The sequence below is a fragment of the Thalassophryne amazonica genome, chromosome 12 (genome assembly GCF_902500255.1).
Source record: "Thalassophryne amazonica chromosome 12, fThaAma1.1, whole genome shotgun sequence".
Classification (NCBI taxonomy): Eukaryota; Metazoa; Chordata; class Actinopteri; order Batrachoidiformes; family Batrachoididae; genus Thalassophryne; species Thalassophryne amazonica.
Genome location: NC_047114.1, coordinates 93,840,173 through 93,857,559, shown reverse-complemented (window position 1 = coordinate 93,857,559; position 17,387 = coordinate 93,840,173). Strand labels below are relative to the sequence as shown.

Below are 17,387 nucleotides of genomic sequence, written 5' to 3'. Positions count from 1 at the left end.
ATAAATAAGAATCGTGATTCAGACATTAATCGATTTTTCTGACACCCCTACTTAATGGTCAGCAGAGATATTCAGACCTGCCAATGGTGGTGGCGTCAGTCTTGTACTGCCGGAAGCTGTTGATGCCCTTGATGGTGGCGGCTTCAATGTGATAGCGTAGGAACAGGCCATGGTCACCCCAAGCTCGTCCACTGGCCTGCTTCAGTACCATCAACATCATGGTCTGGACTGCATGGCTGTAGCCTGGTACAGTGTCCCAATCATTCCTCTGGAGCTGTGGAAACATCAGTGGCCAAAAAAAACAAAGAAAAGAAGCAAAGCCATAATTATCCTACACTGAAAAACAAAAACAAGAAGACAACGAACACACGAGACAAGACCAAATAAGCTCTGCGTGTTCACAAAATCATACTTTGCCCTGGATGGTGCAGAGGACGCCGATCTTCTGACAAAAGGCGTAGAACAGGTTGGCTAAATCCAGGTTGGGTAACTGGCCATTGAGCCCTTCCAGTACCAGGTCCAAACTGGTGATGACATCACTGCTGAGCTCCAGCGATAGGGCTGCCTGGATGGAACCACCGCGGCCTTGCAGTGGAGACCAGTCCATACCTGGGAGATTCAAACCAGGAAGGGGGGGGATTTTATGAATACAGTGTTGGTGGTGACGTTTTCAGGTGGGGTTTTTTGTTTGTTTGTTTGAAGCAAGGATTATCTGAAAATAACCCAATTTTAATGAAACCTGGAGGAAGCTGAATAAATTAAATTATGAACGCGAATCAATCAATCAATCAATTTTTTTATATAGCGCCAAATCACAACAAACAGTTGCCCCAAGGCGCTTTATATTGTAAGGCAAGGCCATACAATAATTATGTAAAACCCCAACGGTCAAAACGACCCCTGTGAGCAAGCACTTGGCTACAGTGGGAAGGAAAAACTCCCTTTTAACAGGAAGAAACCTCCAGCAGAACCAGGCTCAGGGAGGGGCAGTCTTCCGCTGGGACTGGTTGGGGCTGAGGGAGAGAACCAGGAAAAAGACATGCTGTGGAGGGGAGCAGAGATCGATCACTAATGATTAAATGCAGAGTGGTGCATACAGAGCAAAAAGAGAAAGACACAGTGCATCATGGGAACCCCCCAGCAGTCTACGTCTATAGCAGCATAACTAAGGGATGGTTCAGGGTCACCTGATCCAGCCCTAGCTATAAGCTTTAGCAAAAAGGAAAGTTTTAAGCCTAATCTTAAAAGTAGAGAGGGTGTCTGTCTCCCTGATCTGAATTGGGAGCTGGTTCCACAGGAGAGGAGCCTGAAAGCTGAAGGCTCTGCCTCCCATTCTACTCTTACAAACCCTAGGAACTACAAGTAAGCCTGCAGTCTGAGAGCGAAGCGCTCTATTGGGGTGATATGGTACTACAAGGTCCCTAAGATAAGATGGGACCTGATTATTCAAAACCTTATAAGTAAGAAGAAGAATTTTAAATTCTATTCTAGAATTAACAGGAAGCCAATGAAGAGAGGCCAATATGGGTGAGATATGCTCTCTCCTTCTAGTCCCCGTCAGTACTCTAGCTGTAGCATTTTGAATTAACTGAAGGCTTTTTAGGGAACTTTTAGGACAACCTGATAATAATGAATTACAATAGTCCAGCCTAGAGGAAATAAATGCATGAATTAGTTTTTCAGCATCACTCTGAGACAAGACCTTTCTGATTTTAGAGATATTGCGTAAATGCAAAAAAGCAGTCCTACATATTTGTTTAATATGCGCTTTGAATGACATATCCTGATCAAAAATGACTCCAAGATTTCTCACAGTATTACTAGAGGTCAGGGTAATGCCATCCAGAGTAAGGATCTGGTTAGACACCATGTTTCTAAGATTTGTGGGGCCAAGTACAATAACTTCAGTTTTATCTGAGTTTAAAAGCAGGAAATTAGAGGTCATCCATGTCTTTATGTCTGTAAGACAATCCTGCAGTTTAGCTAATTGGTGTGTGTCCTCTGGCTTCATGGATAGATAAAGCTGGGTATCATCTGCGTAACAATGAAAATTTAAGCAATACCGTCTAATAATACTACCTAAGGGAAGCATGTATAAAGTGAATACAATTGGTCCAACCTTGTGGAACTCCATAATTAACTTTAGTCTGTGAAGAAGATTCCCCATTTACATGAACAAATTGTAATCTATTAGACAAATATGATTCAAACCACCGCAGCGCAGTGCCTTTAATACCTATGGCATGCTCTAATCTCTGTAATAAAATTTTATGGTCAACAGTATCAAAAGCAGCACTGAGGTCTAACAGAACAAGCACAGAGATGAGTCCACTGTCCGAGGCCATAAGAAGATCATTTGTAACCTTCCCTAATGCTGTTTCTGTACTATGATGAATTCTAAAACCTGACTGAAACTCTTCAAATAGACCATTCCTCTGCAGATGATCAGTTAGCTGTTTTACAACTACCCTTTCAAGAATTTTTGAGAGAAAAGGAAGGTTGGAGATTGGCCTATAATTAGCTAAGATAGCTGGGTCAAGTGATGGCTTTTTAAGTAATGGTTTAATTACTGCCACCTTAAAAGCCTGTGGTACATAGCCAACTAACAAAGATAGATTGATCATATTTAAGATCGAAGCATTAAATAATGGTAGGGCTTCCTTGAGCAGCCTGGTAGGAATGGGGTCTAATAAACATGTTGATGGTTTGGATGAAGTAACTAATGAAAATAACTCAGACAGAACAATCGGAGAGAAAGAGTCTAACCAAATACCGGCATCACTGAAAGCAGCCAAAGATAACGATACGTCTTTGGGATGGTTATGAGTAATTTTTTCTCTAATAGTTAAAATTTTGTTAGCAAAGAAAGTCATGAAGTCATTACTAGTTAAAGTTAATGGAATACTCAGCTCAATAGAGCTCTGACTCTTTGTCAGCCTGGCTACAGTGCTGAAAAGAAACCTGGGGTTGTTCTTATTTTCTTCAATTAGTGATGAGTAGAAAGATGTCCTAGCTTTACGGAGGGCTTTTATATAGAGCAACAGACTCTTTTTCCAGGCTAAGTGAAGATCTTCTAAATTAGTGAGATGCCATTTCCTCTCCAACTTACGGGTTATCTGCTTTAAGCTACGAGTTTGTGAGTTATACCACGGAGTCAGGCACTTCTGATTTAAAGCTCTTTTTTTCAGAGGAGCTACAGCATCCAAAGTTGTCTTCAATGAGGATGTAAAACTATTGACGAGATACTCTATCTCACTTACAGAGTTTAGGTAGCTACTCTGCACTGTGTTGGTATATGGCATTAGAGAACATAAAGAAGGAATCATATCCTTAAACCTAGTTACAGCGCTTTCTGAAAGACTTCTAGTGTAATGAAACTTATTCCCCACTGCTGGGTAGTCCATCAGAGTAAATGTAAATGTTATTAAGAAATGATCAGACAGAAGGGAGTTTTCAGGGAATACTGTTAAGTCTTCTATTTCCATACCATAAGTCAGAACAAGATCTAAGATATGATTAAAGTGGTGGGTGGACTCATTTACTTTTTGAGCAAAGCGAATGACAGGAAGTTCCCAATTTTTAAAGTTTGTTTTGTGTTTTTTGTTGTTTTGGCCAAAGCAGCTGCTCACCTGACCACATCTGGTCTGCTTGAGATTTCTTCCTATGAGCAAAAACCACAGAGGTTGTTTTTATTTACACTGTACTTCCTGATGGGGTGTGTAAGGTTTAAACCTGACTTGTGTAGGACCTCGGGGGCGACCTGTGTTGTGATTTGGAGATGCATAGATGAACTACATTGAATTTATTTAAAGACTTTTTACAATATCATATTTTTACATTCATTCATAATCTCACAGAAAATATTGAATATATTTAAAGCTGTACAGCTATTCAAATTTCACAAAACTGACAAAATTTACTTTCCACTGAATCCAAGCATTATAATGTCAAAATTACAGCTCATTTCAAAGGAGAGAATATATTTATCTGGGATTGGGGGGGATTCCTTAGTGAGATGTCTTGTAAATCTCTTCAAAGGTGTTATATGGTTTCAAAAACAACATTTTTGATTTAGAAGTGTTTATTTCTCTGTAATTTTTACAAAATGTATGAGAAACATATTAGATTAGTACAGGAATAAGCTGCTTTGGAGTGTTTTCTGCCATCTTGGTTTATTTTGTTTGAGCAAGCAGCCAGCTGATGTCACGCTGCTTTTCTGTACTCCGATTGGCAGTCACCGTGTCCTTCCCAGTATCCCTCATGCAGATTAGGGGAAGCCCTCACGTGATCTATAAAGACGCTACCAAATGTACATCATGGTGTCTGATTGCTTGAATTTCAACCTGCTATCTTAATAGCCCCATTAATTTATGGATTTTTACAGGCTACTGACAAACCCGATTCCACCGAGCTGCACCATGTTTTCGGTCTCAGAATGGTTCCTTTTCACCGGCAGAATGGCAGGTGATAATTTATATTGATGTGCGCACACTTGCACGGTGTCACGGAGAGAAAATAGTATTTTCAGATTATTTTATTGTTTTCTGGATCACGCGAGAAAGTCGCCGCGTGCAGAGTGAGACGTTATGAGCACTAGGCGCTCTGAGTCTTTTTCTTACAGCGCAAATCAGAATAATATCAACCATAAAGAATCATACAAAACACACACAAAAAATCCAACATCATTTACGTATGGTTTGATAAATCTGTGTTTACCTGTGGTGTTTGTATGGTGGTAGCCCTCCAGCCAGGCCTGCATGCCGATCAAATCGTGCTCATTCACAAGGAAGATGATATCTTTGGCCCAATAAATCTGACCTGTGGAAGAACACTGCAGTCACTAAACCCAGTAACTTTCCTCACAATCATCTATTAAACTCTTTTAAGGGTATGTACATGAGAAAAGTGCTGCATCTGAAAAACATAACGACATAAACTGAAACCAATGGAAGATAAAGGTGATTGATCCAAACATTTAAAATTGTTCAACAAACTTTATGGATCTACAACTCTGAATTTTCAAAAAGCAGACAAAACAACACAGAGTGTAACTTTAGACTAGAAGGAGAGAGCATATCTCACCCATATTGGCCTCTCTTCATTGGCTTCCTGTTAATTCTAGAATAGAATTTAAAATTCTTCTTCTTACTTATAAGGTTTTGAATTACCAGGTCCCATCTTATCTTAGGGACCTCATAGTACCATATTACCCCAATAGAGCGCTTCGCTCTCAGACTGCAGGCTTACTTGTAGTTCCTAGGGTTTGTAAGAGTAGAATGGGAGGCAGAGCCTTCAGCTTTCAGGCTCCTCTCCTGTGGAACCAGCTCCCAATTCAGATCAGGGAGGCAGACACCCTCTCTACTTTTAAGATTAGGCTTAAAACTTTCCTTTTTGCTAAAGCTTATAGTTAGGGCTGGATCAGGTGACCCTGAACCATCCCTTAGTTATGCTGCTATAGACGTAGACTGCTGGGGGGTTCCCATGATGCACTGTTTCTTTCTCTTTTTGCTCTGTATGCACCACTCTGCATTTAATCATTAGTGATCGATCTCTGCTCCCCTCCACAGCATGTCTTTTTCCTGGTTCTCTCCCTCAGCCCCAACCAGTCCCAGCAGAAGACTGCCCCTCCCTGAGCCTGGTTCTGCTGGAGGTTTCTTCCTGTTAAAAGGGAGTTTTTCCTTCCCACTGTCGCCAAGTGCTTGCTCACAGGGGGTCGTTTTGACCGTTGGGGTTTTACATAATTATTGTATGGCCTTGCCTTACAATATAAAGCGCCTTGGGGCAACTGTTTGTTGTGATTTGGCGCTATATAAATAAAATTGATTTGATTGAAGTTAAATTTGTGACGTGTTCCCTAGCAGTCAGCTAACAGTGAAGGTAACTTTTCATCAGTGGATTAGCTTTTCTGGTAACTTTAAAAACCACTAGCAGACAAATTAGCTTCCATTAAAATTAATTCAGCTAACTTTTTAAAATGATGAATTTTATTTTTTGCTTCATATTTTATTATTAACTTACATAATGAGAAGCTCACTTGTTTCAAATAATGTCCAATTATTCCCAGAACTGGGTTAAACAACAGTATTTTATCTTGATGCTTTAAACAGTAATTACAAAAAACGCAGCCAAAAATTGTCACAAGTACAACAGAATTTACAATTATTAGGGCCCGAGTAGGAAAAAGTCCTACGAGGACCCTATTGTAATTGTGCTGTTTATTATTATTATTTATTACGGCCCGAGTAGGCAACGTCCTACGAGGACCCTATTGTAATTCCGCTGTTTATTATTATTATTAGGGCCCGAGTAGGCAATGTCCTACGAGGACCCTATTGTAATTGTGCTGTTTTTTATTATTATTATTATTAGGGCCCGAGTAGGCAACGTCCTACGAGGACCCTATTGTAATTGCGCTGTTTATTATTATTAGGGCCTGAGTAGGCAACGTCCTACGAGGACCCTATTGTAATTGCGCTGTTTATTATTATTATTATTATTATTATTAATTATTATTATTATTATTAGGGCCCGAGTAGGCAACGTCCTACGAGGACCCTATTGTAATTGCGCTGTTTATTATTGTTATTAATTATTATTATTATTATTATTATTAGGGCCCGAGTAGGCAACGTCCTATGAGGACCCTATTGTAATTGCGCTGTTTATTATTATTATTATTATTATTATTTATTATTATTATTCTCACTTTTGAAATCGAAATTTTGGCCTCTTCCCATGCTCAAAAACTCACCAAACTTTCCAAAGTTGTCCGGCCGGATCCGAAATTCGATATTTTGGGGGCATCGCACATGGTCGCAGAAAAATCGCGAAATAGCGCCCCCTACAAATTTTCAAAAACCCCTCCTCATTGGGCTTTTTTCATCGTAGCCTCACGAAATTCGGTACACATATTTACCATGCCAGGATGCACGAAAAAGTCTCTTACTGTCATGGTGAAATATCGACAGGAAGTCGGGCATTTTGATTTTAAGTTTCGATTTTGAGCAAATTTTGGCCATTTCCACTACTTACATTTGAACGAACTCGTCCTAGGGATTTCATCCGATTGTCTTCAAATTTGGTCAAAATCATCACAACACAATGGTGATCAAAAGTTATCAAAATATTCTAATTAAGTCAAAAGGCGTGGGTGCTAGGGGTCGTCAAACTTTGGCGAGCTTTTCGGAGCACGCCATTTCACTTCGAACGGCTGTCACGCCCACATACTTCATCGTAGATCCTTCAAACTTGCTGGACATGATGAGGGCTCCGCCCTGAATGTCTACATATCTTAAGTTCCCACCTGCGCCATAGTGCCCCCCGGTGGTGGCAGGAAATGTCCTATTTTTACTTTAAGAGGTCCTGATGTCACATACTTAACCCAATCAACTTCATTCCACTTTTAAAACATGCAGAACAAATTGGTGAACATAGGCAATAAACGCCATGAAGTTACGAGTAACGGCGTCCGTGTGGCAGCGTACTGAATATTGCCCATTCGCCATGAAATTATGTTCTTCCTTTTGACGGCTTTAATTTAGTCACATCATCATGAAAATTGATGAACAGGTCGAGCACGACAACCTCTTACAATTCATAGGGGCGTCGCCCATGGGCGGGACAAAATGCCTCAATAGCGCCCCCTTGAAACTTTCAAAAACCCCTCCACATAGGGGTTTTTTTGGAGTAGAGAGATGAAAATTGGTACACATGTGTGACTTGCATAGACGTACAAAAAAGTCTCTTGCACCATGGGTCTACTCCAAACAGGAAGTCGGCCATTTTGAATTTTCTTCTCATTTTGCCGTGATTTCCACATGTTGTATTTGAACAAACTCCTCCTAGGGATTCTGTCAAATGCACTTCAAATTTCTTTGCCAACATCACCCAGAGACGATACTGACCAATAGTTATCGAAAGCTTTTCTTTATGTCGAAGGGTGTGTCCGCTATGGCGCCGCCATTTTGACCCTTCGCAATGGAACATTATACTTAAACAGGTACTGATGTCACATACTTAAACCAATCAACTTCCTTCCACTTCTAAAACACGCAGAACAACTTGGTGAACATAGGCGATGATCGCCGAGAACGTACGAGTAACGGCTTCTGTGTGGTGGCGTACCGAATATCGCCCCTTCGCCATGAAATTACGTTCTTCCTTTTGACGGCTTTAATTCTGTCACATCATCATGAAACTCGATACACAGGTCAAGCACGACAACCTCTTACAACTCATAGGGGTCTCGCCCATGGGCGGGGCAAAGTGCCTCAATAGCGCCCCCTTGAACATTTCAAAAAACCCTCCCCATAGGGTTTTTTTGGAGTAGGGAGATGAAAATTGGTACACGTGTGACTTGCATAGACGTACAAAAAAGTCTCTTGCACCATCAGTCTACGCCAAACAGGAAGTCGGCCATTTTGAATTTTCTTCTCATTTTGCAATGATTTCCACATGTTGTATTTGAACGAACTCCTCCTAGGGATATTGTCCAATGCACTTCAAATTTCTTTGACAGCATCCAGAGATGACACTGACCAAAATTTATCGAAAGCTTTTCTTTATGTTGAAGGGTGTTGACGCTATGGTGCCGCCATTTTGACCCTTTGCCATGGAACATCAAGTCATGATAACTCCTTCATGCTTTGCCTGATTGACTTGAAACTTCACATGTATGATGACGGTTGGCTCCTGAACACACCCAGCCCCTCTGTTTATACACTGACTGCCCCCTAGTGGATGAACAATCAACATGTCATAACTCCTTGATGCATTGTATGATTTGCTTAAAATTTTAACTGTGTGATGAGTGGTTGCCCCTGCATGCACATGCCCACATGTGGTCACAAGACAACACACTGCCCTGGGTAGGCGGTCGCGCAGAACGAGGGCCCGTATATGACTGCTTGCAGTCCTAGTTATTATTATTATTATTATTATTCTCACTTTTGAAATCGAAATTTCGGCCTCTTCCCATGCTCAAAAACTCACCAAACTTTCCAAAGTCGTCTGGCCGGATCCGAAATTCGATATTTTGGGGGCGTCGCACATGGTCGCAGAAAAATCGCGAAATAGCACCCCCTAGACATTTTCAAAAAAACCCTCCGCATTGGGCTTTTTTCGTCGTAGCCTCACGAAATTCGGTACACATATTTACCATGCCAGGACGCACGAAAAAATCTCTTACTGTCATGGTGAAATATCGATAGGAAGTCGGCCATTTTGATTTTAAGTTTCGATTTTGAGCAAATTTTTGCCATTTTTGGCCTTTTCCACTACTTACATTTGAACGAGCTCGTCCTAGGGATTTCATCCGATCGACTTCAAATTTGGTCAAAATCATCACAACACAATGGTGATCAAAAGTTGTCAAAAGATTCTAATTAAGTCAAAAGGCGTGGCTGCTAGGGGTTGTCAAACTTTGGCGAGCTTTTCGGAGCACGCCATTTCACTTCGAACGGCTGTCACGCCCACATACTTCATCGTAGATCCTTCAAACTTGCTGGACATGATGAGGGCTCTGCCCTGAACGTCTACATACCTTACGTTCCCACCTGCGCCATAGTGCCCCCCGGTGGTGGCGGGAAATGTCCTATTTTTACTTTAAGAGGTCCTGATGTCACATACTTAACCCAATCAACTTCATTCCACTTTTAAAACATGCATAACAAATTGGTGAACGTAGGCGATGAACGCCGTGAAGTTATGAGTAACGGCGTCCGTGTGGCAGCGTGCCGAATATTGCCCATTCGCCATGAAATTATGTTCTTCCTTTTGACGGCTTTAATTTTATCACATCATCATGAAAATTGATACACAGGTCGAGCACGACAACCTCTTACAATTCATAGGGGCGTCGCCCATGGGCGGGGTAAAATGCCTCAATAGCGCCCCCTTGAAACTTTCAAAAACCCATCCCCATAGGGGTTTTTTTGGAGTAGGGAGAAGAAAATTGGTACACGTGTGACTTGCATAGACGTACAAAAAAGTCTCTTGCACCATGGGTCTACTCCAAACAGGAAGTCGTCCATTTTGAATTTTCTTCTCATTTTGCCGTGATTTCCACATGTTGTATTTGAATGAACTCCTCCTAGGGATTTTGTCCAATGCAATTCAAATTTCTTCCATATCACCCAGAGACGATACTGACCAAAAGTTATCGAAAGCTTTTCTGTATGTCGAAGGGTGTGGCCGCTTTGGTGCCTTCATTTTGACACTTCGCCATATGAACATTATACTTAAACAGGTACTGAAGTCACATATTTAACCCCATCAACTTCTTTCCACTTCTAAAACATGCAGAACAACTTGGTGAATGTAGGCGATGATCACCGTGAAGTTACGAGTAACGGCATCCGTGTGGCGGCGTGCCGAATATTGCCCATTCGCCATGAAATTACGTTCTTCCTTTTGACGGCTTTAGTTTTGTCACATCATCATGAAAATTGACACACAGGTCAAGCACGACAACCTCTTACAATTCATAGGGGCCTCGCCCATGGGTGTGGCAAAGTGCCTCAATAGCGCCCCCTTGAAAATTTCAAAAACCCCTCCCCATAGGGGTTTTTTTGGAGTAGGGAGATGAAAATTGGTACACGTGTGACTTGCACAGACATACAAAAAAGTCTCTTGCACCATGGGTCTACTCTAAACAGGAAGTCGGCCATTTTGAATTTTCTTCTCATTTTCACGTGATTTCCACATGTTGTATTTGAACTCCTCCTCCTAGGGATTTTGTCCAATGCACTTCAAATTTCTTTGACAGCATCCAGAGATGACACTGACCAAAAGTTATCGAAAGCTTTTCTCTATGTTGAAGGGTGTGGCCGCTATGGCACTGCCATTTTGACCCTTCGCCATGGAACATTAAACTTAAACAGGTACTGATGTCACATACTTAACCCCATGAACTTCCTTCCACTTCTAAAACATGCAGAACAAGTTGCTGAACATAGGCGATGATCGCCGTGAACTTACGAGTAACGGCTTCTGTGTGGTGGCGTACCGAATATCGCCCCTTCTCCATGAAAATTCTTGTCATTTTGGCGTGATTTCCACACGTTGTATTTGAATGAACTCCTCCTAGGGATTTTGTCCAATGCAGTTCAAATTTCTTTCACAGCATCCAGAGATGATACTGACCAAAAGTTATCAAAAGCTTTTCTCTATATTGAAGGGTGTGGCCGCTATGGCACCGCCATTTTGACGCTTTGCCATGGAACAACAAGTCATGATAACTCCTTCATGCTTTACCTGACTGACTTGAAACTTCACATGTGTAATGACGGTCAGCCCCTTACCACACCTTGCCCCTCTGTTTGTACACTGAGCGCCCCCTAGTGGATGAACCATCAACATGTCATAACTCCTTATTTATATTAATATTGTATACCCGGGTGCTAAATTTTCTTTCATTTCTGATCATTCTATGATCAACATAGAACATCATTTTCTACTTACAGTTGTGTCCCCTGCCCTTAGGGGCAACTTACTTATACACTCGCACAATACGTGAAACTGACCCATTGCCCAAAGGCAACAAGCAATCGCCTCAATGAGAAGGTCAAGCCAAAGTAAAATGCATTGACTACCTTAAAGCTGTTTTCTATGTCTGCATTAATTTTCTAATATTATTTATTTTCATACTTTCTAGACTGTGAATATAGTGCCTGTTGAAAGGAAACAACAGTTTATTTTCACTTGTTCATGCACACTAAACCAGGACTGGGCACCACATTCTGTACTCACTCCTGAAGTACTGTGCCAAACCCAGCAGCAGGCCTACAGCCTGGTTGTTGCTGTCGCCTGGACTGCAGGGGGCACTCAGCACCAGGGCTTCGGTCCGCGGTGCTCTCGGAGCCCGGAGGATACCGTAAACATTTGTGCCTTTGACCATCTAGACAGAAGAAGCAATGGAAAGAGATCAAATAGAGCAAACTTGTGGAAAATCTAAACAATAATGATAAATTTAAAAAATCCACTCAGTTCCTTAAAATCTACACATCTTTCCTTACATATCGCTCTTTGTCTTCATCGGGGAAGGGCAGCGTGCGAGAGAAACGCTGAGTGAACACCTCCAGCCCTCGAGACTGCATGGTCTTCACCAGCCAATCCACCGGCATACCGCTGCAGAGAAGACAAACGGTGAAAATAAATCCTCAAACTTTTAAAACCCTACGTGACGGTCAGCAGCACAATTATATTAACACTTGTCCAGACTCCTCATTAAACACGACATTTCTGACGCAATGTACACAGCTCATAATTATGTGAGGCAACAAGACAACCTGAACTTCAGTCAGTGTGCATTAAAATAACACACGCAATTCAATATCTTTTGTCTTGTTGAAAGATCCAGCCCCAGCGTAACTTCAACTTTGTCACTGATTCTCGAACATTGTTCTCAAGAATCTGCTGATATTAACTGGAATCCATGTGACCCTCAACTTTAACAAGATTCCCAGTACCTGCACTGGCCACACAGTCCCACAGTATGATGGAACCACCTCCAAATTTTACTGTAGGTAGCAAGTGTTTTCTTGGAATGCTGTGTTCTTTTTCTGCCCCTTGTTATGTCCAAATAACTCAATTTTAGTTTCATCAGACCACAGCACCTTATTCCAAAGTGAAGCTGGTTGTCCAAATGTGCGTTAGCATACCTCAAGCGACTCTGTTTGTGGTGTGTGCGCAGAAAAGGCTTCCTCTGCATTACAGCATCATACAGCATCTCCTTGTGCAAAGTGGGCTATATAGTTGAACGATGCACAGAGACACTATCTGCAGTAAGATCATGTTGTAGGTGTTTGGAGCAGGTCTGTAGGTTGATTATGACTGTTCTCACCATCCTTCGCTTCAGCTTATCTGAGATTTTTCTTGGCCTGCCACTTCAGGCTTTAGCTAGTACTGTGCCTGTGGTCTTCCATTTCCTCTCTATGTTCCTCACAGTGGAAACTGACAGCTGAAATCTCTGAGATAGCTTTTTGTATCATTCCGCTAAACCATGATGTTGAACAATCTTTGTTTTCAGGTCATTTGAGAGTTGTTTAGAGGCTCTCATGTTGCCACTCATTAGAAGAGATACAAAGAGGGGAAACATTTATAAATGGCCACCTTAAATACCCTTTCTTATTTGGATTCACCTGTGTAAGGACGTCAAGGGTCAATGAGCTTACCAAACCAATTTTGTGTTCCAATAATTAGTGCTAAATGCATTCAAATCAATAAAATGACAAGGGTGCCCAAATTTATGCACCTGCCTAATTTTGTTTAAATAATTATTGCACACTTTCTGTAAATAATAGACACTTCATTTCACTTCTCAAATATCAGTTTGTTTGTCTGCTATATGATATATTTAACTGAAATTTCTGATCCAGACAACCAATGATTTATAAAGGAAAATCATGAAAATTATCAGGGGTGCCCAAACTTTTGCATACAACTGTATATACCAAAAAAAGAATCACACATAAATAGAACCCATTTTTCATATCTATTATCAACAAAGTTGAAATTCATCACACATTTATTTATTAATATTTATCAGGTTTTCACATATTTTAAATGCTTTTATGGTGCATTAAATGTGCCTAAAACATTTTCACAGGACTGTATATATAATTCTATTGGATTATAGTTATTAATGCACTAATGTGCGTGCTTGCGTATGTATTCACTGCAACTCGGTGGCGCTCTCACCCCACTTTCTTTTTCTGAGCTGCAAACTCTCTGCCTGTGGCCATCGCTCTCTCCCCGGCTGGAAAGTGCTCCTCCACCATCGTGGAACCCATGGCGTTCTCCGACATGTATGTACGCAGTGTGAACGGCTCGAACGCCAAACCCATGAACCAGGCCACACCCGCAAAGTAGCAGACCACACTAAGGGGGGGATAAGTGAGGAGTATTCAGTAACAATGCACGTATAACAGTGATTTTAAATCACCGAGGTGTTTAGTGGCGTTTTTGGGTTGTTATGCTAAAACTCACCATATTGGTGCGTTGAGGCGTGTGAGCAGGCTGATGAAAGCTCGCCGCCTGGTTGGGTCAGAAAGCAGTCCCATTCCGTTGGCTTGTCAAGTGGACACACTGAAAGACGAGAGCAGCAAAGTGTAAAAAATATCAATCGAAATGTAAGAATATTTTTTTAAGAGGTTTTGAAAAAAATTTGGAGTCATTTGCAGTGGCCAACAGGCCAACATTGAGAGAAAATGCATTACTTTAATGATAGCCTGACAACCGGCCCTGAATTGGGCCAGATACTGGCCTCTCTATCCTAGACTGTGATTGGTTGGCGGCCGAGACGCGTCAGCCTCACTTTGATGTGGCGCGAGCGCTGCTCTCCTATTGGTTGTTTACGAGTGGGAATTTCAGCACTGCTCTCTTATTGGTCATTTAGGAATGGGAATTCCCACTCCAAAATGGAGGTCAGCATCTGGCCCAATTCATGGCCGGGTGTTGGGCTACTTTAATGAGTGAAAGGTCTCCGGTTCAAAACCCACCCTTGCCCATTTCTCTATGTAATGTGGAGCTGCCTCAGGAAGGGCATCCAGTGTAAAACTTGTGCCAAATCAACAAGCAGATCCAACCCAGATCTGCTGTGGTGACTCTGAGTGAAAACAAGGGAGCAGCTGAAGGGACTTACTAATAAAAGCTAAAATTACCCCAAAATATTCACGATTGCATAATTCATTCTTTTTCTCTCATTTATCCAGGACGTGCTGGCAGGAAACCAAGCAGCTCACCCCACACTTCCCTATCCTCTGCCATGTCCTCTAATTCTTCCTGGTGAATTCTGAGGCGTTCCCAAGTGATTTGGGGAATATCATCCCTCCAGCGTGTCCTGGGTCTTCCCTGGGGCCTCCTCCCAGTTGGACGTGCCTGGGAGACCACCAGGGGGCAAATTTGCAATTTATGCATATGTTAATGGATTTTTAAATCTGCCCATGTTCACATACAATTACTCTGTTTATGAATCTTCATCTGGCAAAAAATAGCTCAGTCACTCGGGAGGAGCTCGGAGTCGAGCCGCTGCTCCTCCACGTCGAAAGGAGTCAGTTGAGGTGGCTTGGGCATCTTTTCCGGATCCCCCCTGGACGCCTCACTGGAGAGGTGTTCCGGGCACGTCCCACTGGGAGGAGGCCCCGGGGAAGACCCAGGACACGCTGGAGGGACTACATCTCTTGGCTGGCTTGGAAACGCCTTGGGGTTCCCCCGGAGGAGCTGGGGGAGGTGTGTGTGGATCGGGAGGTCTGGCCAGCTTTGCTTGAGCTGCTGCCCCCGCGACCTGATTCCGGATAAAGCGGAAGAAAATGGATGGATGGATGGATGGATGAATCTTCATCTCAGTCTGTACATCAGTCAAAAATGTGGAAAAAAAAACCCAAAACATTTGGATGGGACACGGGATATTTTCAGATTTCAAAGTGTTTCCTGACATGCTTCATTTTGGGAATAGATATTTTTGTTCACCAATAAATTTAACAGAAAAACACAGGCTTACATGAGTCCTCCCTATATTTTTCAAAAATTAATAAAATTAGAAGTAGCCCACTATGAAATAAATAAAACATAAAATAACTTTTAAAAGCGAACATTAAAAAATGTTAATTTGTATTTCTGTAGAAATACAAATCTGCCTGGAGGCGAATCGAGAACAATATATTAATAAATTAATTAATTTAATTAATTAATTTGAACATTTAAAAAAAAACACAATGATGACTTCAGGTTATCCAGTCTGAGGTTCATTTTGTTTTTTTCGCAGTTTTATTTTGACAATCTTGGATTTGGATTGCTGGTCAGGGACGAAAAAAAAAATCTAAAAAAAACCTTAAACAAATAATGAACATATTTACCAACAATAAATATAGTTACAACATTAAAATCCATTCATAAATTAATTCTATTACTCAAATCAATTTGCGATAAAGCGACCGTCCCATCCACGAGCTGCAGTTAGCTCAGTGCTAACAAGGTGCCTTGACTTAAACACCAATACGACTTAAATTACTGGTTCACATCAAATCGTTTTTGTTTCAGAATTATTTACAGTTAATTTGTATGAAAACAAATCTCTTTGGAGCTCACAGCCGGTAACAAGAGGCGGAAACTCAGGTACTGACCAACAGTCTCCTCCAGCAGACGATCCCCATTTCCTGTTTTTACTGGACCCACTTCCTGTTTATAAAATAAAAGTAAATAAAATATATGTACATAAAAAAACAAATACAGTAAAATTGCCGCCGATGACGCCAAAAAGCATTACATTTGTGGCAAAAAAAAATAAAAAGATATAGTATGTTATGATTTTGCAATTTTCTATTTTTATTTTTTGGGGATTGCACTTAAATGGTTTTGCATTTAAGAGCAATAATAAATAAATAAACGTCCAACGTCAGTTTAGGCTCTTCTATTTGGAAATCTGTCTGAAACAGCATGTTAGAAAATAAAGACCAGCCATCATCACCTCCAAAGAACAGAATGATTTTAAACTTTCTACCTGTGATGTCATGGAGTCAGTTCTTGAAATACAGTAAGTTAAGCAGCTTTGACACCTCAGTGAGTGTAGCGCAGTTTTCCCACATAGCATTCATTCATTCATTCATTTATTTTCTGCCCCTTATCCAGGTCTGGGACACGATGGCCCCAGACCAAGCAGCTCATTCACACTTCCCAATTTCCTTGGCCACGTCCTGTAACTCTTCCCAGAGGATCCAAAGACATTCCCAAACCAGCTGGGAAATATAATCCCACCAGTTTTTCCCACACAACAAATCGGCACATTTCACATATTACTCCTAGGAGGATCTCGCCATAACGCTCTTCACAAGAGTGGAAAGGTCAGTTACGCTTGTACTTTTCGGGAACTCTGTAACACTATGAACTCTGCATAACTCATAATAAATGGGATTGTTTAAAGTATGCTCGCTGCAACTCAGCATCCAAATTTCACAGCATGCATGGAAAGCTACCTCGTGCTATTCGGAGTTGACCCGTAGCTACAAGTTTGGAGTTCAGCGTGACTGAACTCATAGCATAAGTTAAACTTTATTGATCCCACAGTGGGGAAAATCACTTGTTGCAGCAGCAAGAGTCGTACAGTAGAAAAGAATAGAAAAATGTTTACATTAAAGAAAGGTAACTAAAGTATATTGGAATGTTTGCTGCTGGGTGCATAAATACTAATGTGAACAGATTACATGAAAATAGGATATGTATTTATAACTATGTATAGCTATAGTAAAATTATTGCACAGGATAAATTACAGTTGTGCATGTGATAAAGCTGGCAGAAGCAGCAGTTAATAGTGCAAAATCAGCAGGTGTTATGGTGCTGAAAACATTTTGAGGTATTATACAGTCTGACTGCAACTGGAATAAATGACCTA

At 41.3% G+C, this 17,387-nt stretch overlaps 1 protein-coding gene across 1 annotated transcript in view; it reads right to left on the bottom strand.

The window, feature by feature from the left end:
- The window catches only part of gpaa1 (glycosylphosphatidylinositol anchor attachment 1), a 29,887-nt gene extending 13,733 nt beyond the window's left edge, over nt 1-16,154 (bottom strand). Inside the window, exons 1-8 of the mRNA XM_034183601.1 lie at nt 16,122-16,154; nt 13,987-14,085; nt 13,699-13,878; nt 12,015-12,126; nt 11,749-11,896; nt 4,717-4,818; nt 413-609; nt 78-274 (exon numbers count right to left, since the gene is read on the bottom strand). Coding sequence (XP_034039492.1) covers nt 78-274; nt 413-609; nt 4,717-4,818; nt 11,749-11,896; nt 12,015-12,126; nt 13,699-13,878; nt 13,987-14,060 — 1,010 coding nt within the window. The 5' untranslated portion in view covers nt 14,061-14,085; nt 16,122-16,154. The remainder of the gene's footprint in view (nt 1-77; nt 275-412; nt 610-4,716; nt 4,819-11,748; nt 11,897-12,014; nt 12,127-13,698; nt 13,879-13,986; nt 14,086-16,121) is intronic.
- Between the last annotated feature and the right edge of the window lie 1,233 nt (nt 16,155-17,387).